This window comes from Podarcis bocagei (assembly GCF_964188305.1).
Source record: "Podarcis bocagei genome assembly, chromosome: 7".
Taxonomy (NCBI): domain Eukaryota; kingdom Metazoa; phylum Chordata; class Lepidosauria; order Squamata; family Lacertidae; genus Podarcis; species Podarcis bocagei.
This window is the reverse complement of record NC_138132.1, coordinates 37,682,794-37,704,658: the sequence shown is the minus strand read 5'-3', so window position 1 is coordinate 37,704,658 and position 21,865 is coordinate 37,682,794. Positions and strand designations below refer to the sequence as shown.

General features: G+C 48.1%; 1 protein-coding gene across 3 annotated transcripts in view; it reads right to left on the bottom strand.

Annotated features, from left to right (window-relative positions):
* The window catches only part of DOK4 (docking protein 4), a 35,790-nt gene extending 17,800 nt beyond the window's left edge, over positions 1-17,990 (bottom strand). For 2 of the 3 annotated variants that reach the window (XM_081203705.1, XM_081203706.1), the window contains exon 1: positions 17,597-17,989. In XM_081203705.1, the coding sequence (XP_081059831.1) occupies positions 17,597-17,662 (66 nt within the window). In that variant the 5' untranslated portion in view covers positions 17,663-17,989. Of the gene's footprint in view, positions 1-17,596 lie in introns of all 3 variants that reach the window. The other variant, XM_081203707.1, reaches the window with a different exon arrangement.
* Between the last annotated feature and the right edge of the window lie 3,875 nt (positions 17,991-21,865).

Here is a 21,865-nt window from a genome sequence, read left to right as displayed (position 1 = left end):
ACTGCCCTGATAGCATCATGAGCACAAATCATCATGAATGTGCAATAAAAAGGTGCTTTTGGGGGTCCCATGCAATCCATTGATACCCAATAAAGTGAATATTGTTGCAATTGCATCTAGTACTAGTTAACTCCATAATGAGGAACTAGTCACAGACTGCAGAAGATACAGGTGATACATTATGAACGACCACCTCTCTGCTGCAGATTGTTCCTGTAAAGAACAGAGCTGGTTTATTGTTGAAGGCATTGTGACAGCCCGAAGGCACCCAAAATCAGTGCTGGCATTTGTTAGATTAAAACTAGTTCACTGATCAGTCAAATATTTCCAAAACCTGTCAAATATATGAAGTAACAATGCACAGAGAATGAATACCACCAAATCTTCCATACACCCTGCCATAAAAACAAAATAACACAGTGCACTGCACCATCCTCTAGTGGACTCTGGAATTTAACCTCTCCTGAAAATAATGTTCAGAGTGCTTTAACAGTTTTCCTAGGAAACTTTGAGAATTGTAACTTTGGGAGGGAAACAAAGGTTTCCCAACAATTTTCAGCACCCTTAACAAATGACAGCTCCAAGAATCCTTAGGAGACCCCTATTCCTTTCCACAGAGCTACAGTACTCAGAATGGTTTAATAATCAATAATAATCAATACGTCTTCTTACCAGGGATCTCTAGGAATTGTTGCTCTAGAAGAGGAATAAGGATCTCCCAAGAACTCTCAGCTGCTTAACAAACTACACTTCCCAGAATTCTTTGGGGGGGGGGAGTGATGATGGTTTAAAGTGGTATCATAGTGCTTTACCTAATTGGTGCATATGCGGCCTAAGCCTCTGATGCGTGAGGGAGGAAGAGGTGACGCTCAGGCTGGGCGAGTGTGGAGATAAGGACGAAGGCCAGCCAGCGTGGAAGAAGAGGGAAGACAACAAAGGATCTGGAGGAAGTCATGAGCCCAGGAGAAGCCTCATTCCCAACAGGAAGGGGATCTGAAGGTTTGTCCTGGGGGACAGCAGACCCTGAGGCAGAGCTCACAACAAAGGACAACCCCGGTGAATGATGGCTGGATACAGATTGCCAGTGGTTCAGGTCTCCAAGTCAGCAGATGGCAGATGCAGACTAATTAGACTGGGGCCTAGGAGCCGGAGGAAGGAATAAAGGGAACAGTCATCCCACACACGAGACAACAGCAAGGAGCTGGACTCAGCAGAGAGAAGACTGAGAGGCACAGCTCTGGAGAGCTGTCCTACCAAAACTGTGTGCGTCTGCAAAGATTCCTCTCAGAGATACACTGAGGTGACTGCTGCAGACTTTGTGAATTTAGTCATAGCATTTATACTTCTTTTAAATACGGAGTCAGGGTCACCTTTGAAACATGCAATAAATGAATATTCAGTAAAATTGTAAAATTAAACAAAGCAGAAGCAGTGCCCAGCAGAGGCTGAAATCAGATAATATTTGCTTGCTCTCAAAATGCAAAAAGCCACAACAGAGTCACCTAACCCTAACCCTATGAAAGCTGTTCAAACTATGAACACCACCACTGTGAAAGACCCAAGTCACATCTGATGGGGACTTAGAAAGGGGCCCCTGAAGTGGACTTTGCATGGAGGGAGAGATACAATAAAGGCCAAGCCTATAGGATGTAAGCAACCTGGGGTGTTTCAGTGTGTTTTTTGTTTTAAATGGGAAAGCATTTTCAAAACAACAAGAACACATTGGTTATTAATTTGTTTCCCAGGCTCAATTTAATGTAGCTGGTCAGGACTAAGACTGGAATCATAATGTGATTCGATCAACTTGCTATAGCCAGCACCTCTGGCAGCCACACTTTGCTCCCAAATATGTTTCCACTTTCTTCAAAGGCAGCTCCCATGTAAAGTGCATGTCTTAGCATTCACTAAAAATGTCCCTCTAAGATCAGACTCCTGGTTAAGTGTGGATGTAGACATCACCAGATGTTCAGACCTCCCAGTGCTGTCTTTCCTCCCCTCAGTGTCTTCCTTGGACCATCTAATTCAGCCTCTCCCAGCCTGGTGGCCTTCAGATGCTGGCTGCGGCTGATGGGACCTGTATTAGAACAACATCTGGAAGCATTGAGGTTGGGAAAAGCATGCCATGACATCACTGCTCTGTACAATGCTCTGCCTCACTGACTAAATAATGGTAGTAATTATTAGAATTAATTAATTAATGTCAAAATAACTCCATTAATTAATTAATGTCAAAATAACTTCCAATGGTGGGAGGTGGCTTGAAATTATTGGATAGTGGAATTCAGTGGCCAACATCCCATTCTGCATTTATTATGTGCAATTTTGCCAAGCTAAGGTAAACCTACAGCCCTGGGCAGAGACTCTGGAGCAGCTCAAGAATCACTGTATGGCCTCTACTCACACATGAATTTTTCTGGAACCGACACCACGAAGTCAAGCAAGTTAACCTGCATGACCACAGTCACGCTGAACAGCAAATGATGCCATCTTTGGGTAAATGGCTGCCCTCCAGGGGAAGGATGTCAGCCTGTACTAGCAACTCTGCCCTGGACAGGGCCTTTGCCTGCTCACCAGTCCACACCATGGAGAGAGCAGTATGATCAGTGGTCAATTTCTAACAAGGGATGCCAGGGGCCCATCTGCCCAGTGAACCAACAACCAGAGCCCTGGGGCTGTGGGGTTGGTTACAGTTGCTCAAGGTTAAGAGAAAGGCTCTCAAAGGTGTGTTGCCTGCTTTTTAAATTTCTGTTCTGACTCTGAGTATTCCTGGGCAGAGCGTTTGTGGGCTCTACTGCATTTTACACCTCAGATATCATTCCACAGAGCAGTGATGTGGCCCAGAGAATGCAGCCAGGGAAGGAGAGTGGCCGGCCAACGATCCAGCATGTTTGAGAGGCCCTACAAGCAGGTGAGGTCCCCCAAATTGGCCTCCAGCACCATCATCCCCATCAGCTAATGGGAGCCAGGGATGCAACCAGAGCAAGAAGCCCTTTCCATCTCTGCAGTGGCATATCTGGGGAAATCGCTGCTGTGCCACCGACGAATCCCATTTTCTCTCTGCACCAGCACAGCAATGCTGCTGCTCTTCTGGGAGAGAGAGAGAGGAAGGGGCTGCCTCCAAATGAGCAAGTCCTTCCCAGCAGCTGGGGCGGGGGGAGCAGAGAAGGAAAAACAGCTCCTGCCTAACAGCTCCCTTCCTGCCCTCCTGCCTCCCTTGGGACTCCCCTACCTGTCACAACGCCAGTGTTAATTACAGCGCCGCCACTTAATTACCAGCAGAAGGAGCAGTGGTGGGCTGCAGCAGTGGTGTGGGCACCTCAGAGGGCCTCACCCACCCCCTTTCCCATTTCTATCCAGTGGGTCACCTGCCCTGGGTGGTTCCAGGGCCCTTTGCTGCACACCTGATCCTGCCCAGACTCAGCTCACCACACGATTTGCAGGGTGGGAAAGGCAGTCTGGCCTTGGCCACCTCCTTGCTCCGTGCTGGCCTCTTTTCTCCCACCTCCCATCTTCCTTCTCTTGTGTTATAAGCATGAATTTATACAGTGCACAGCCCCAGCTCTCCTGCAGTTTAAGAGGCAGGCTAATGGGGATCTGTCTCCTCCAGCAACTGCAGCGCCAGGCAAAAGGGGGTGGAGGGGGAGGAACAGGAATGAAGCTCGTACCCTGCTTTATACCAAGCAAATGCATTAGGCTCGGCGATATCTACACTGAGAACATAAGAAGAGCCTGCTGGATCAGACCAATGGCCCACAAAGTCCAGCATCCTGCTCTCACAGTGGCCAAACAGATGCCTGTGGGAAACCTGCAAGCAGGACCTGAGGACAAGAGCCCTCCCCCTGCCTGCAGCTTCCAGCAACTGGCATTCAGAAGCACTGCCGTCTCTGACTGTGGAGGCAGAGCACAGCCATTGTGGCTAGTAGCTATCGATAGCCCTCTCCTCCATGAATTCTTCTGATCCTCAAAGCCATCTAGGCTGGCTCCAATCACTGCCTCCTGCGGGAGGGAGTTCCGTAGTTTAATGATGCGCCTCATGAAGAAGCATTTTCTCCCAGAAAAGTAACATTAACACTGTCAGATGGCAATGGTGGTTGCTCATGAGTAACCAGTCAGGACTCCGACCTGTCTTTTACAGGTTTTATTTTGGTGCAAAACTATTTACAGTGCAGAGCCACAAGTTCAAGTCTGCCTCAATTGCTAGCAGAATCCGGGAGTGGTTGTTTCCAGGGACCTCCCCCAACGTAAGAGCTTCGTCACCCCCAGCCTTTCCCTTCCTTCTTTGCGTTTTACACCTCTGCGCAGGGTGGCCGACGGAAGGGGCGTGCTTCCCAGCACATCCTCTGGTCCTTTCCCCTCTTCCCCACTGGAGGTGTGGCTTTCCTCACCACAGGAAGAGGAACTGCTTCGCAAAATTTTCGGAGGTTCCCTGTAACCCAACTGCCCCTCTGCTTCCCTACCCTGTTCCGATGGCAGTACCCTGACAACTACCTTTCTGCAGTACAGATGAGGGAGCCTCACAATGCTTGGACTGGCCCTCAGGCAGAGGCTACTACTTGAGGCAATTAATTCCATACATTAATTATGCACCACCTCACATTGGCTGGCCTGGATTCTTAACGAGGAAAATGCCTCCGCCCCAACTACTCTCCGCTGTGAAGCTCTAGACATTTTGGCTGACCAGCTAGCCCAGCACACAAGGGTCGTTGTTCCTCATGCAAAACATTCCGGAGCAGGGGCAACCATGGCGGATGTCAGCCAACGCTGTCTTCCACAGGGAGGAAGCCCTGTGCAAAATGGCTGCATTTGCTGGGCTGCCTTGAAGAGGGGAGAGCAATGTTCCTCTGCTGTTCTGGCAGATACCTAACGAGCCCCCTGGGAGCCCAGCGCCTGCTTGGCACGCAGCGTGGCTTCCTGAACGCACGTTCCACGCGGCCCACCTCCAGCACATCCCTGGCGCTTTCAAAGGAGGGCCTGCTCTTCAAAGGAAGCGTCTCCACCACGGAGCGGCCTAAGGGAGGCAGGCCCAGACAGGGGCTTCAAAGCCTATAGCACCTGCCACCTGTGAGGCTTGGTGGGGCTACAGGCAAAGTCCCTACCCCCCCACATGTCATCACCACAAAGGAGCATGATGTGGACAGGGCCATGCAGGAAGCTGAGCAGCTCTGGCTATTTCCTGGTCTTTCTCGCCTCAGAATGCAAGACTTTCGCAGTTTGATATTTATTTATTTAGTATTTATTTATCGCATTCCCGACCCACCTTTTCCTGCAAGAAACTCGAGGTGGCATACACGGTTCTCCCTGCTCCTCACTTAATCCCCACCACAATGTTGCAAGCAGGGCTTTTTTTCAGCCAGAACTCACTGGAAACTCAGTTCCGTCACCTCTCAGGTGGGCGCTATTTGCCATTCTAAGAGAACGAGGGAGGTGTTCACGGTGCTAGTGGTTCCTTTTCACCTGTTATCTAAATAAAGCTAAAGCGGAGGGTGGTCCACAATCAGACTCTGCTCTCTCTCTTCCCTACTATTATAAAACCATCCTTATCCTGTGAACCGCCCTGAGACCTGCGGGTATACAGCGGTATATAAATTTAATTTATTATTATTATTATTATTATTATTATTATTATTATTATTATTATTAATATGATGCCCACTCTTTCTGGAGCATTTGTTCTGATTTGTTTGCAGGGACATCAGACGTCTTCCCATGTCCATAATTATCTCCCCCTGCAGCTTTTTTTTAGTGTTTTCCCCTGCCCATTTTCTTCTTCTTCTTAAGTGGATTTGTTCCATCAGGAAGCTTTAATCCCCTTTAATTGTGCAAACCTAAATTCCCATTATGCAGCTGAATCCCTCCTGTAAAACAGCACATGCTTAGCTCTCTGTCTTGTTGAAACCAATGAGATTAAATATTTTTTAAAAAATACTTGATTGGACTGCTATTCATAAAGAAATACAGTTTTTGAGGGTTGCAGCAAGAGATAAAGTTTGGAAGACCAAGGGCTATTTTCTTGTCTGCTAGGTGGGCAGAAGAAGATGATTTGGGGCTGGAGCCCCATGTTAGGTTTCCTCCCCCTGGAAAAAAAAGAGCTGGATGCAAATAGCTATCTCTGCCAAATGATGCCTTACAAAAAGAAAACACTGATGAATTCATTTGTGAAAGATCAGGGCCAGCCCTACCATTGGTAAGAATAATAAGAAGAAGAGTTTGGATTTGATATCCCGCCTTTCACTCCCCTTCAGGAGTCTCAAAGCGGCTAACATTCTCCTTTCCCTTCCTCCCCCACAACAAACACTCTGTGAGGTGTGTGGGGCTGAGAGACTTCAGAGAAGTGTGACTAGCCCAAGGTCACCCAGCAGCTGCATGTGGAGGAGCGGGGACGCGAACCCCGTTCCCCAGATTACAAGTCTACCGCTCTTAACCACTACACCACACCGGCTGTGGTAACTTCAGACAGCCAATGCTAGGGGGTCAGGGGGAAGAGCGACCACTTACTGGCCATTCCTCCTGAGCCCCCTTGTTGTTCTCCTCTCCTGGAGGGCGCAACTGTGTGCACAACGTAGCCTGCCCTACTGTATCTCCTAAGCTATACAGTGGTACCTCGGGTTACAGACGCTTCAGGTTACATACGCTTCAGGTTACAGACTCCGCTAACCCAGAAATAGTACCTCGGGTTAGGAACTTTGCTTCAGGATGAGAACAGAAATTGTGCAGTGGTGGCGCAGCAGGCCCCATAAGCTAAAGTGGTACCTCAGGTTAAGAACAGTTTGAGGTTAAGAATGGACCTCCAGAACAAATTAAGTTCTTAACCAGAGGGACCACTGTATCTGCTGCCCCCTGTACAGTGGAGGAATCCGTCCCTTTGAGGGTGGCCATGTGTCCTACTATACAATCATTCCCTGGACATTAGACACATTGGTCACCGAGTCAGTGTCTTCCACACTACAGTGAGATGTACTGCATTACTATTTAAATTGTAGACATTATTCCTAAATGTGTATCTATGTCACCTGACCTCTGGGTGGCCATGTTGCGGCTGCTTGAGAGGAGGTAGAGGAAGGGTAGCGCTTGCCTCCCCCTTCTACCTCCCAGGAAGCAGCAGCGACACAACCACCCAGAGGTCAAGCGAGGTCAAGCTGCCCCTCCACACCATCCGCCATTCGCTATTAATCTGTGCATACAAGTCAACATATGCAAATGTTATGTAAATCTGATTCCCATTATGCCCTCTTTTGCAGAGAATTATTTCCTCTTTTTTGGCCAATGCACAAGTGAGGCATACAGGTGCAATTATGTTTGCTAAGTGTGACCATCCAAGTCCCTTCACTAGTGCTGGAATTAAATTTTAAAGTGCACAAGTCATTCTAGCTGCCATCAATAATAATGGTATAATCAAGTTTAGGTTAGCCTCCATCAAAAAAGTGCCAACTGGGAGGTTGGAACAACATTAAGATTTTGTTTTACAGTGGTACCTCAGGTTACATATGCTTCAGGTTACATATGCTTCAGGTTACATACGCTTCAGGTTATAGACTCCGCTAACCCAGAAATAGTGCTTCAGGTTAAGAACTTTGCTTCAGGATGAGAACAGAAATCGTGCTCTGGCGGCGCGGCGGCAGCAGGAGGCCCCATTAGCTAAAGTAGTGCTTCAGGTTAAGAACAGTTTCAGGTTAAGAACGGACCTCCGGAACGAATTAAGTACGTAACCCGAGGTACCACTGTAGTTCCCTAAAATCTACAGGCCAAAATTGTGCTTCAGCACATCCCCCACCAGAGATGTGAATCACCAGGAGGGCCTAAGTAAGAAAGATGGTTTTGGTCCGACTTTTAATATCTCTTTCTCAGGTAAGGAGCAATACGGTCAAGAATCTCCTCCTGTTTATGAACAAATGTGGCTAATACATTTAGAGATGGAATGTAAGCTGAATGCTGTGATAAATTTCCCTTGGCACGATACAGAGTATCTGATCTGGTTATTATTTATTATTACCGTTTGCTTGTTTGTTTGATAATATGCTGCAACTGAACTTTTTGAAAACTAATACAAACTTAATTGAAATAAATAAGATTTAACAGCCTGTCCAGTGGGCTTCTGTATGTGGAAAGTGGGGCAGAGAGGCATCATGCCCTTTGTCTCAGGCAGAAAAATGCCCGGGGCCAGCTATGGCCTACACAGATATGGATTGCAATAACCAGAATGAAGAGCAGGCATGGCGAGGGCCTCCGTTCCTATCTTGCTGTCCATGCATGCCTGTTCCATCCCCCCACCCCATCCCTATGTACATGCACACATTTTCTTTTAATGAATCCCAGCCTTCTTTCCACAGCCTGACAAAAAGTTGCACAGAGGAATTGGGGGGGAGATGCCAGATTTCAAACCCCCAACAAAAGACATTATGTAGATATTTGCACAACTGTCCCCATACATTCCCTCAAAGGCAGTAATGCAGATTTTTTAAGGGGGGGGGATTGAATTTCCCTATGCGAATTTGAGAAATTTTTATATGACAATCTGATTGGAAAATTTTCAATCTACGCTGGGAAACTTTCTGAAGCCCTTGACAGCAATCTAATTTAGCTTGCTTTGCTTTACTTGTATTTAGTAAACACAGCTAAAAGCTTTGAGACTGCAAAGTTTGCCTGTTACCCTATTTCCAGCTGGTATCCATTCATTTTTACCAATGAACTTATGAGCTACCTTAGCAGCTTCATAGCTGGCGTTGCTCAGGGATTCCCAGAACGCCCCCACCCCCAAAACCAGTGCAGTTTTGAAATTAGTGGATAAAATTGGGCTTTTAGAATGGGTGGTATGTTTTTGATATATTTCCCCCCACTTGTTTTTAATGTATGTATGTGGGGGTTGGGGCTGGGGGTGGTAACTTCCTCTAGAGTTGCCATGGCAAGAAAAAAGAGACGACAACAGCAGAGCAACAAAAATAAATTCTCTGCTATGGCCAGCTTTGTACGAATGGCTTTCCTCTTGGTCTCCCGGGTTCCTCACATGAACGTTAAATGGAAGCTGCTGACCAGCTTTCTGGCCAAACCTAGCCAGTTTTGGCTCTCTATGTTAGAAACCCTGATCTGCAGTGACTCAGATATGGATGTGTACTTGTATATGAAGGTATAGTTCAAGAGGTGCGCTTAAGTATTTGGCTCCAAGTCATAAGCCACCATTTTCCATCTGGATTTGCTCCTCAACAAGGATTCCACCCACCAGGGCTCTGTCAGGTAAACCAAAAGGCTGTAATAAGAAATAAAGTAAATATTGCAGTGGATCTTAAGGGCTAGTGCAGCCTTCACCAACCTGGTCCCATTAGTTATTTGAAACTACAATTCCCATCAGCACACCAGGGTCAAATACTTGCTCATCCATGAAGGTTGCCTTGGGCAAGTCAGGCCAACTCACAGGTCTGCAGAGGAGAAGAAGGAAAGCCCTGAACTAATATGGCTGTGAGTTTCAGGCCTTGACATTTTCATGCATCGTTTCTGAAGAACTTTTCAGTGATCAACAAAGTGGAAGACTTCCAGACAATCTTTTTATCATGCAGTGAATGCATCATTCTTATTTAGTTCTGGCAGCCAATATAAATGTTTTTCCTAAGAAAATCATTTCTCTCTCTCTTTACTGTTACTGAGAAATGCAATGTTGGAAGTCAGGCCACCTAGTCAGCACTTGTAACATCACAGGTGAATATTTAAGGAATTTATTAAATACTTATTTTAGTTTTAATATATATTTTTCTGTGTGTTTCAGAGGCTCCACTCTCAGACAACAACAACAACAACAACAGATACTGTTGGATGTGTGTGAAGCTCCAGCAAGGCTATCCATTACACTAGACTAGAGTCTCCTCATCATGGAGGCCTGAAAGCAAAGATTTAAACCTCTCCACACAGCCAAGCACCACTTCACAGCACTGAGAGGAGAGGTGGCGCATGCCTGTGTGTAGGGTGTGTTATTTATGAGTGAGTGTGTGCTGTGTGCCTGTGCACATGGTTTGCATGCGTAGCCGGTGTGCATGTTGTATAGAATAACTTTCTGACAGAATAAACTGACAGTGGAACAGGCTCTCTCGGAAGGTGGTGGAATCTCCTTTACTGGAGGTTTTTTTTAAAAAAAAGAGGTTGGAAGGCTTCCTGTCAAGGAATCTTTAGTTGTGACTCCTGCACTGCAGAGGACTGGACTAGATGACTCCTTGGGATCCTTCCAACTCCACGATTCAATGATTCTGTGTGTGCCAAGTGTGCCGGGAAGGCTGCCACCAGTAAGGTGCGTGGCTACCATGCAATGCGTGCAAGCTAACTGCTGTGAGATTATGTGGATTATTTATGAACAGTGATTTTAATATCATTTTATTTCTTTGTTGGACATTATTCTCTCTCCTATTTAATTTTAAGCTTATAAATTAGGTTAGCTTTTTGGTACGGCTTTACACAATGTTGTTAGGTTGGTTGGTTGGCATCTGTCTTGTCTCGGGAGATGATAGAGGAGTGCGCCTTTGGGGGTGAGGTCAAGCGGTTATAAGGCTGTGCATGGCCTGCTGTGGCTTGTAGAGACCGATGCGGGAGAGACATGTTTTGCTGCAGCTGTTGTATGGATTGATTATATATATGATTTACAGCTCTTTATTAATTCGTTGGAAAGCGGCATACAAATGATGATGGTGGGGTGAGATTGAGAAGGAGAGAGAGCCTGTTTGATGTGTGCCTGCATACATGTGTGTTGTCTACATGTGTGGAAAGTGGGTACTGTACATGTGTGTGTGAGAGAGAGACTGGCAGCATGCAGCTCTCAGAGGGATGAACACAGAGGGCCTTAAATAATAATAATAATAATAATAATAATAATAATAATAATAATAATAATAATAATAATAATGGATGCCGGTGGTGCTGTGGGTTAAACCACAGAGGCTAGGACTTGCCGATCAGAAGGTTGGCAGTTCAAATCCCCACGACGGGGTGAGCTCCCGTTGCTCAGTCCCTACTCCTGCCAACCTAGCAGTTCAAAAGCATGTCAAAGTGCAAGTAGATAAATAGGTACCGCTCCAGGTAAACAGCGTTTCCGTGTGCTGCTCTGGTTCGCCAGAAGCGGCTTAATCATGCTGGCCACATGACCAGCTGTACGCCGGCTCCCTCGGCCAATAAAACGAGATGAGCGCCGCAACCCCAGAGTCAGTCACGACTGGACCTAATGATCAGGGGTCCCTTTACCTTTACCTGTACCCAGCCACTCTGGGCGGCTCGCAACAGAATTAATGATAATAATAACAATAAAGTGGTAAAACATTAGACACTAAAAGCTTCCCTAAACAGGGCTGCCTTCAGATGTCTTCTAAAAGTCAGATAGTTGTTTATTTCCTTCACATCTGATGGGAGGGCGTTCTGCAGGGAGGGAGCCACTCCCAATAAGGCCCTCTGCCTGGTTGCTTGTAACCTCACTTCTCACAGTGAGGGAACCGTCAGAAGGCCCACAGTGCTGGACCTCAGTGTCCGGGCTGAACGATGGGGGTGGAGACGTTCCTTCAGATACACTAGGCTGAAGCCATTTAGGGCTTTCAAGGTCAGCACCAATACTTTGAATCGTGCTCAGAAACATACCAGGAGCCAATGTAGGTCTTTCAGAACCAGTGTTATGTGGTCTCCGTGGCTTCTCCTAGTCACCTTCAAGACAAAGATAGCTACTCTAGACCTACAACAATACCCAATCATTATTCGAAATTCCCCCACTGACCCACTCATTAATTCTAGGCTATGAACTCTCCTACAGCCCCCACCTCCCTACTTAATAAGGAAAAAGAAGCCGCTACAGCAGCAGAAGTAGAGGCAAAGAAACCTCCTCCCCTCTCTGTGCAGCCAACAAACTTCCACGTCCTCTGCCTGAAGCCAGAGCTCCAATTTAAATGTCCTCAAATTGGAGCAGAGCCCTCGGGGGCACGGAGGCTGCTGGAGCAGAGCGGGGCTTTCGGAGAAGTCATGCAAGAGTCAGGGAGGAGGGAGGGTGCTGCTTTGGCAACAGGGCCCTGGGCCATGCCACCGCGCTCAACGGGCTCCCCGGAGAGGAGCTGCACAAACCGGAGCTGGGCTGTGATGGAAAACGCTGCGCTCCGATGCCAAGTGAGCCTAGCATAGCCACTTCCAGCTGGTAGGCAAACAGAGTCCTGGCCAACTTGGCATCCTTCAAGCAAGGGTGGGGAGAGGAGGGATGTCCAAGCACAGTACACTGGTCCGCAAATGCTCTTCCAGAGCAGGTGCTCTCCAGAAAGCCTCGCCAAAGCAGGAAAACAGATGGAGGCAAGAGGAGCCATGTGGAACCAGACCCAAAGGTCCATCTAAGTCCATTGGTGGGTCTGGTAGGGCAGAAGGCAGGGAGGCCAAAAGTAGGTGGTGCCGGAGGCAACTGATTCTAGTTTTCTCACCTTCCTGCTGAGTTCAACAAGGTTTAACATGGAGACAGAAGAGAAGGAAGAAGTTGGCAGGCACTGCCACCTCTCAAACTGGTTGAAAATGAGACAGGAAGCAGGTGGGAGCTAGCTGTGGTTGGTGGGGTGTTCTAATGGGCCAGTCTCCCCTAGAGTGGCCAGCCAGACACCTCCAGGAAGCCCCCACACAAGGTCTGAAGGAAACATCCTTCTCCTTTTGCTGGTTCACGGCAGCTGGTACTAAGAGGCTTCTGAACCTGGAGGTTGAATACAACCATCAGCAGATCTTCCCCCCTCCACTGAGCTGGCTATTTTACTATATTTCTTCCTTAAAACATTTCTGTCCTGCTCTCCTCATGGCAAAGCCACCACTCAGGGCAGCTTGCAACAGTTGAGTTGCAGTTTTATTAAAACATACAAACACACCACTACCACTGATATAAAACAAAGCAGCCAAGTAGGCAGTATCAGGACCTGAACATAAAAACCTGATGTGCGACATGCTACAAAAATCTACCAGAATAAAAGTGTCCTTTGTGGCCAGCAAAAAACTTGGGAGGGAGGGGAAGAGAACACGAGGCAAGTTGCTCCATAATCTAGGAGCAGCCACTGAGAAGGTCCTTATAGGGCAGTGATGGAGAACCTTTTAGAGACCGAGTGTCCAAACCCAAAGAGCCAACACAGCAATTTAACCTGAATACTGAGGTTTTAGTTTAGAAAAAACAACTCATACATTAACATCTTTTGTCTTAAAAGAAAAACAGAATAACAGAGCTTTCAATGATACAATGAAACAATCCCAAGCACTTTCACTGCTTTAAAATTATTTGGCAAGGAATTCCACACTTTAAGGATTTCATTTTGATTTTCACAAGATCTTCACGTCAACAGGAATTCCCTGCTTTTAAACTCCAGCCTGGGCAAGCAAGTGTTCTTGGCATGGCCCTGTGAGCGCATGCAGAGAGGCACCCCCCCTCCCATCGTGCCATCCCCTGAAAAGGCCCTGGGGGCTGCCCCACGTGCTAGCACAGGGTGTACCACTGCACTTGGCTGTGGTTGAGTTCGGTGAAGAAATACTTCAGCAAGTGGGAGACGACCATGGCGCGGTGGGGCTGGTGGGGTCCGGAGCCCCAGTGCCGGATGAGGGGCAACGAGGATGGGGCGGAGGCAGCTCTGTCTGGCTACCTGGCGCTGGAACCAACGATGCCATGCTCCCCTGCCTGGCACCTTTCATTGGCCCTGGCCGGAGGGTGTGTAGAGCCTCAACCTTGCATCCTGCTCCCGCCTCACAGTTTCCTGCACCGACCTGCCACTCACATGGCTCTCCGGCTGCCCAAGTTAAGCTGAGAACCCGACACGCCGCCCTCGCCTTCTGCTGGCTCTGAGCTGGGGCAACGGCACATGAGCCCACAGAGAGGGCTCTGAGTGTCCCCTCTGGCACGCATGCCATAGTTTCGCCACCACTGTTATCGGGCCATCTGAGAACACAAGAAGAGTCCTGTTGGATTTGGCCAAAGGCTTATCTGGACCAGCATAATCACAGTAGCCAACCGGATGCTTATGGAAAGCTCACAAGCAGACCCTGAGGACCCACTTGCTGTTCCCAGCATCCTGCCCCTGACAGCAGAGCTAGAACGCAGCCACCATGGCAGGCAGTCACAATTTTTTCTAAGGCTCTTTTAAAGCCAGTAAGAACACAGGAGGCAGCAATATAGAATAGCTCAGTCAGTAAAGCTTGAGACTCTTAAAACAGGGTCGTGGGTTTGAGCCCCATGTTGGACAAAAGAAGGTTGCCTTGCAGGAGGTTGGGCTAGATGACACTCGTGGTCCCTTCCAACTCCACAATTCTATGAATATATCTTAAATTTGGGAAGGGGTTGAGTGTGGAATCACACATGGGCTTAAGCCAAGATGGGAATGTACATGAAGGCTTTGTTGGCCTCCTTGAGTCTGGTGCCCAGTTTGCACAACACCTTCCCCGCTCTCCTTGCACCTACATGGCAACAAATAATTTCTAAACACAGCTCTCCTGCAATGCATGAAAATGTTCCAAGTGTGGAGAGGGGCAGGGACACATGCACAGCCCTCACACCCTCAGCCCCCCATCAGTCATAGACTTTTCCATGTGTTGCACAGGGAAGGTCTGCAGAGGACATTTTACTCACTGTGGCTGAATGCAAGCAGACTCCGCCATGGGACTGGCAGCCCAGCTTTATCATGGATCTCCCATCTGATGGAGGGTTCTACTTGCATTCAAGCAAACTCAAGGAAAGCCCAAAACAGACCTTCCCCACTCAATACAGGGGAGGTTAGCGTTGATAGATATCCAATGAAGCTGAATGCTGGAAGATTCAGGGCACATAAAAGAAAGTCCTTCACACAGCGCAGAGCTAAACCATGGAATTCACCCCCATGAGAAGCAATGATGGCCACAAACTTAGATGGCTTTAAAAGAGGATTGGGCAGATACATGTAGGAGAAGGCTATCGATGGCTATGAGCCACAATGTCTATGTTCAACCTCCACTGTTGGAGGCACTGTGCCTGTGAATACCAGTCGCTGGGAATTGCAGGAGGGCAGAGTACCGTTGTGCTCATGTCCGGCCTGCAGGCTTCCCACAGGCATCTGGTTGGCCATTGTGAGAAGAGGATGCTGGAAGAGATGGGCCTGATCCAGCAGACTTGTCTTGTGTCCTTATGATGCAAGTGCTGACCTTATTCAGGGCAAGGCTCTCCAAGGGTGCTACAAAAGAACAGAGCTCTCATTTTGCTTCTGCAATGATTAGCCTTAGGCAGAGTCTTCTATATGGAGCAGCAGCTCAGTCTCAAATCTGTTCTTTCTGCCTTTACTGAAAGGTGCTTCTTTATTTTAAGGGACCCGGTCCATTCCAAGAATCAGTTACTCCAATGGAACAGAGTCATAAGACTCAGGATACACACCCATCCTGGTGCTTTTACCACAACAGTATGCAGAATAATGGCAAATGAAGAAGAGGAGGAGGGTATCAGTGAGATGACAACAGCATGTTTTAAAGCAAGGATGGAGAAGCAGGTCTGAGGGACTCCCAATTCCCATCAGCCATGTTTTATTTATTTTTACATTTCTATCCCAACGTTCCTCTAAGGAGCTCAAGGTGGCATGCACAGTTCTCCACCACCACTGTGGTATCTTCACAACAGTCCTGTGAGGTAGGTTAGGCTAGGAGATCATGACCGGCCCACGATCACAGCTGGGGAGCTTCATGGGTGAGTGAGAATTTGAACCCCAGTCTCCTGGGTCATAGTCCAGCACCACTACGCCACACTGGCTCTCATGGTGAGCATGGACAAGGGTTAGCGATGATGCAAGTTCTACAACATCTGAAGGTACATGCCAACCCCACTTGTTTTAAAAGCTTTGTGGAAGCAAAACATTTACACACACACATGCACATCAAAGTTTCGCAGGTTCAGCCCCAAGATGCTCCCTGGGAGAGATTGTGATGCAATAGCTGGGACTGGCCAGGACACCCAGTGGAGGCCCACACAGCAATCCTGTCATTAAACAGAAACACACCCATAAGTGGATCATTATCCTCCCAGGCTCACAGCAGGCAACAGCTACTATTAACCCTCACAATAACCTTCAGTTGCAGGCTGCCAAAATGAGAGATGGAAAACTTGAAACAGAGAGGCTTGCCCAAGGCCACCAAACCCAGGTGCCTCCTGTCCGACAACTTCCGTCCTTTGGAAATCCACTCCCAGGCTTTCTGCATCCTTGCAGTCTTCTCCCCAGCCTTGGTCTCTACAGATGTTGTTGGGTACCAACTCCCATCATGCCAGCGGTCAGGGATGAGAGGATGCGCACAACATCTGGGGACCCAAGGCTGAAGAAAGGTGCTTCAAAAGAATCCTTCTCATAACCATATTTCAAAATCCAAGTAAAGAAATCCCTTCATGTTGCATACAGAGGATCAGTTCAATGCCCCTTCAGAAAATATTCATTCCAAGGAGGAAATGTGGATTTCTTTTATGTGCAATCCAGAAATCTCTAGCGTGGAGTTTAGTCACCCTGCCGATAGAAGACGGCTGGAAAAGAGAAAGGGGCGATCAATGCTTGTTCCGTGTTCGAGATGCCCCTGTTGCAAGCAGGGATATCTCAGAGGCCCAGGAAAGACACACCCTAGAAGCCAAGATCCATAGATGCAACTGTGCCTGGAGCAAGGGTCTACATCAAGAACCCAGGAGTGAAGGGGAGAGAAATCTTGCTGGGGGTGGCTGTGCTCAAAGGAAGAGCCAGACCCAGTATCCGAGTTGGTCCTCCTCATATGGGCCAGAGGTGCTCACGGAGAAAGTATCCACAACATGACTCTGCAGCTAAGCAGTCCAGATGGAATGAGGAAAATCTCAGTGCCTCTTTCCAACAATTTCCCTCTCCCCACCCCTGCTGAATCCTAGCCCTCCTCTTTCCAAAGGCAGGAGCAAAATGGTTAAAAATGTCAGCTAAAATCACACAGCTTTTTTAAAAAAAACACCAAACACCAAAAACAATCAAAGCAAAAAATAAATAATGAAGCCCTGCTGCTGATTGTGCTGATTTTGCCCAGCGACCAAAACCCAGCTGAGAGAAAAAGAATTCTAACTGCACTTGCATAAGCTGCTCAGCCACAGGCTCAGAGGAGTCTCTGGGGAAGGGAGTGCCACAGAAGCATCTGAAACAGGAGAACACAACCTGTCCACTGTAGCCAGGCAGAGTCAATCCGTACTATATTCACACGCACACAAAGGCAAAGAGTTGCTGTTTCTTTTATCGGCTTCAAGATCTGCAACCAGCTGTCAAGGAAATCCCCATGGCACAAAATACAGACCACCACCAAGCCCTTGCAAAACCCACCCAATCCATCAACTCTGGGGACGCCACGTCCACCAAGGCAACGCCAGAAATGACCAGCAACTGACACCTCTGTTACCAGGACTCAGGCAGAGCCTGTGGGGAGGAAGGTCCATGCAGGAGGGATGCCTAGAGGAGAGGCAGAGAGAGAGAGAGAGAGAGAGCTATGCTGCTCTAGCCAGAATTCTTCCACACAAAAGCACCGGGGTTTTTTTGCGCAATTTGCACCTGCCCGCATGCCTACAAAGGACGCCAGCCAGACAGAGCCCACTCGGAAACACAAGGCGGCATCTGCCGGCACTTACCCCCAATTTCCTGCTCTTCATTTTCACGTATCCCTGTTTGACAATGTCGTTGAAATTCGTAGCCATGGCTCAGCTGCTGCCCAGCCAGGATCCACCTCCGCGCAGCCGAGAGGAGGAGGAGGCTCTTCCCGGTGGGGCTGGCTCGCCTCCCCCGCAGCAGCGGTGACAAATCTCTTCCTTCCCCTCCACTCTTCCTCCGCTGCTGCTGCTGCTGCCACTGCTGTTCACCTGTTTTCAGACTTGGGCTGCCACTCCGGCCCTCTCCCCTCCCTTCCTCTCCAGCATTGTTCTAGTCGGGAGCTCCTCTCCGGCTGCTGAAAAATAAAAATGACAGATAGATTAGAGATTGTGACATCTTTCTCTTGCTCCGCTTCCCCCCTCCCTCTTTCCTGTCCTCTCCCCTCCTCCCCCCCCCACCTCGGCTAAACCATTCAGGAGAATCCAAGGTGGCTTGTGCAGTCAATTGAGAAAAAAAAATTGGAACGGTCCAGCTTTTAACCCACGAGATACTTTGATCCTAAATTCACAAAGGAGATGCTTGCACTGAGCTTGGGAATCAGGCAAGAATGCATTTTCTTAGAGAAAGAGAGAGAGAGAGAGAGAGAGAGAGAGAGAGAGAGAGAGAGAGAGAGAGGATGAAGTCTATAATTTCAAAAGGTGCAATTAAAAGGGATTCTTCTACTTGTTTTGAGTTTTTAATTCTGCCTGACCAGACGGGCCTTTGAATGTGAATTGGGAAGCCAGGTTCCAGCAGAATGCTGCTGTCTTCTGTAGCCACATTCACACAAGACAGCTGCTTCGTAGGGGCAAACCTATTTTGCTTGCTCCACTGCTGCTTTCTACTCTCCTGGGACCCAGGTCTCTCATGGCCAGGTTGCCAACGGCAATCTGAAGCACAGACACTGCTCAGTTCTCACCCACCTGAGCTGTCAGTTGGGGTGAAGTCCTCCCAAGTGCCCCCCTCCCCTGCCCCAAATTATACCATTAAAAAAAATCCAGAATTATAGATGCTGTTGGACTACAACTCCCATCCTTCCTTACCATTGGTCTTTCTGGTCCAGGCTAATGGGTGGGTGTTAGAGTCTAGCAACACCTGGGGGGGCACAGGTTCCCCATCCCTGGTATGGGCTAGACCAAATCTGAAGCAGGTTATAAGCAGGGACACGGGTGGCGCTGTGGGTTAAGCCACTGAGCCAAGGACTTGCCGATCAGAAGGTCGGCGGTTCGAATCCCCGCGACGGGGTGAGCTCCCGTTGCTCGATCCCTGCTCCTGCCAACCTAGCAGTTCGAAAGCACGTCAAAGTGCAAGTAGATAAATAGGTACCACTCCAGCGGGAAGGTAAACAGCGTTTCCGTGCGCTGCTCTGTTTTGCCAGAAGCGGCTTAGTCATGCTGGCCACATGACCCGGAAGCTGTACGCCGGCTGCCTTGGCCAGTAAAGCGAGATGAGCGCCGCAACCCCAGAGTCGGTCACGACTGGACCTAATGGTCAGGGGTCCCTTTACCTTTACCTTTATAAGCAGGGCATTAGAAGGCTTTACAATTGAAAGTTGAAACTCCCACTACTTTTACCAGGCCCATCAACTAAATCCCAGGATGCTCATGTGCTCAAATCCTACTTGCAGGTTTCCCCTAATGGGCATCTGGTCAGGCACTGTGAGAAAGAATACTGGACTAAATGGGCCTTTCGTCTGATCCTGCAGGGCTTTTTTACGCCTCCAATTCCGCCGCACACCTTCTCTGACCAGCAAACTCCAGCAAAAGCTTTGCACTTTGTGCTGCTCTTTGTTTCTGAACCACTCAACCTACAGCTGAGTCGGCAGCTAAGCCTTAGGCAGGAAATGCACAGGACTCGCCGGCTTGCTGAGTCAGGCTTCCCATTTCATGGACAGGCACATCGCACAGACACGTTAGGATTCCCGTCTGATAAGCAACGGAAACATTGCTGCCCACTCAGAAAGGTGGGGCTCTGAGGTCACACACAAACACACAGAGAGACCACAATGACCACCCTGAATTGCTAAGCCCCAGGATGCCGCGCTGGGTGCTGGAATTTTATTGCTGGCTCCAGCACAGACACAGTCCCGGACGCCAAGGATGTGTGGGCAGATCTGTGCGGATTGTGCTTGATGTTGGATTTATTTCCTGGCCTGAGCCCACCCACCCCCAGCTCAGAGCAAGCAGCACTGCTGCTTCTTGTTTGTCCTAACAGTGAACCTACAAGGCAGCGGTGGCTAACCTGAACCCTTCTAGATGCTGTCGGTCTCTGAACTCCCATCAGCCCTGGACAGCAGGGCCAGTGACTAAGAACTGTAATTCAGCAACATGCATGGTGGCTCCCTGGCTGATTGGGGTTTGTTTTTTAAGAATGCAAATTTACACCAGGAGGCAGCAAGGACCTTAGGGCTCCACCAGAAGGAGCTGAGATGCCTCCGCTTCCTCTCTAGGCCTGCTGACCTTTTCAAGGATCTGCAAGGGCTTTCTTGCCAATCTCATCTCAGCCATGAAGCAGTCACTGAGTGGCCTTAGGCAAACCACTCCTGAAATATTGCCATTTGCGAGAAGAAGACAGCATAAATGCGAAGCAACAAGGTTTATTCTACGGATAACAAGCATCTCCGCAGTGGCTGCACAGAATCTCCACCCAGTTTGCACAAATGCTTCATTTCACCCTCCGGGAACCCTTGAAATCACACCTCCTTATTGCAAACGGAAGGGAAAAGCAGGCCACCTTATCCTTCTAATTATTTAAAGAACTTTTACCCCACTCTTTAGCCACTTCTACAGTGACTTACAGCTCACTAAATCAAGAAGGTTCCTGTACTCAGGCTTATATTCCAAAGAGACACATCACAGAAGGAAAATGGATTAGGAGGGAGGAGGAAATGTGCAAGCTCAGGCACCAGTTCTGAGTTACAAGATCATTTAGCAGGATGGAAACAGTTCAAAGAGAAGAGGAAACAAAACCTGCAGGTGTTTCAACTGCATCAATGGAGTATTGGCCCTGCACCCTTCCACTGCAACAGCCTGATAAAAATATACCAAGATGGAAGGGGAAAGAAACAGAGAGGATGTTTGCAAAATCATCTGGCAATTCCTCTAGAATCACTTCAAGCAAACGGCAGGAACTCTCAGGGCATGTAACAGAATATACCATGGGTTCCCCATCCTTTCTGGGGTGTGCATTTGGCAAAAGCAGAAACCGCCCTGGGCACCAGCACAAAATGGCGGCTGTGGGGACCTCCCAAGTCACAAAGACAAAAGCTTGCTCATGGAATTGAGTAAAACTATCCACAAACTATCCACAAAAAGGCAAAACAGTCTCTCCCCCAAGCAAACAACGTTTAGACAACCCTCCCTCCCCAAAAAACAGGCAGCATGCCACCTCCTCAGAAACCCCCCTCCCCTGCAAACAAACAAGAAAACAGGCAAAATTCACCTGGCTATGTTCAGACACACTGTTAAAATAAATTTAATGGTCTTAATGATAAAACTTACAAATGAGAGCAACACAATACTTAGCAATGAGGAAAACAAACTTACTGAGAGGTGGGCCTTGTTTTTACATTTCTGGAATAACAATGTAAATGACAATATTTTCTCTTTAATTTATTCATTGTACTATAGAGGGTTTTTTTGTTTTTTGCTTGTTTTGCTATGTTGTTCCATATATCATTTTCTTTCCTTATATTTACTCTCCATTTTTGAAAATATATTTTTATAATTAACAAAACCAACCAAATAATAATAACAAGGCAGTACCACTCCTTCCATATGAGAAGAACTTTCTGCCTAACCCTAACCCTCACCCCTACCCCCCTGTAGCTTACCAGGCAAGGTCTGTTTCAAAAGGTTTAGGCTTAGAGGGAGGATGGAACGAAAGGGACAAGAACACCACTCTGCTCCTCCAGTTCTGGGCAGTCATAACCATAAAGCGTGCTTCTTGTGGGAAGGGAGTTCTAAATGAATGGAAGTGTTTTGCAACGTCCAGACAACATTGTTGGCATCAAAATGCCAGCCTGTATCCCCCACCTGCTTAATCCGGACAAATCCTTTCGGGGGGGGGGGCACAAACAAACACCTGTTGCAAAACTAACTGGCTGCTTGCAACACCTCAGTCTCCTTTGCAAATCCAAGCCCAATCTGGAAGCACCCAAATATTCTTAGCCATCTCAGGCCATTAGTGTCAGGCCCTCTTGCCAGCCACATGGGGGTTCCTGTTGCGAGGGCAGGGATGGTGGTTTCCATGCCAGCGCCACCCTATTCCCT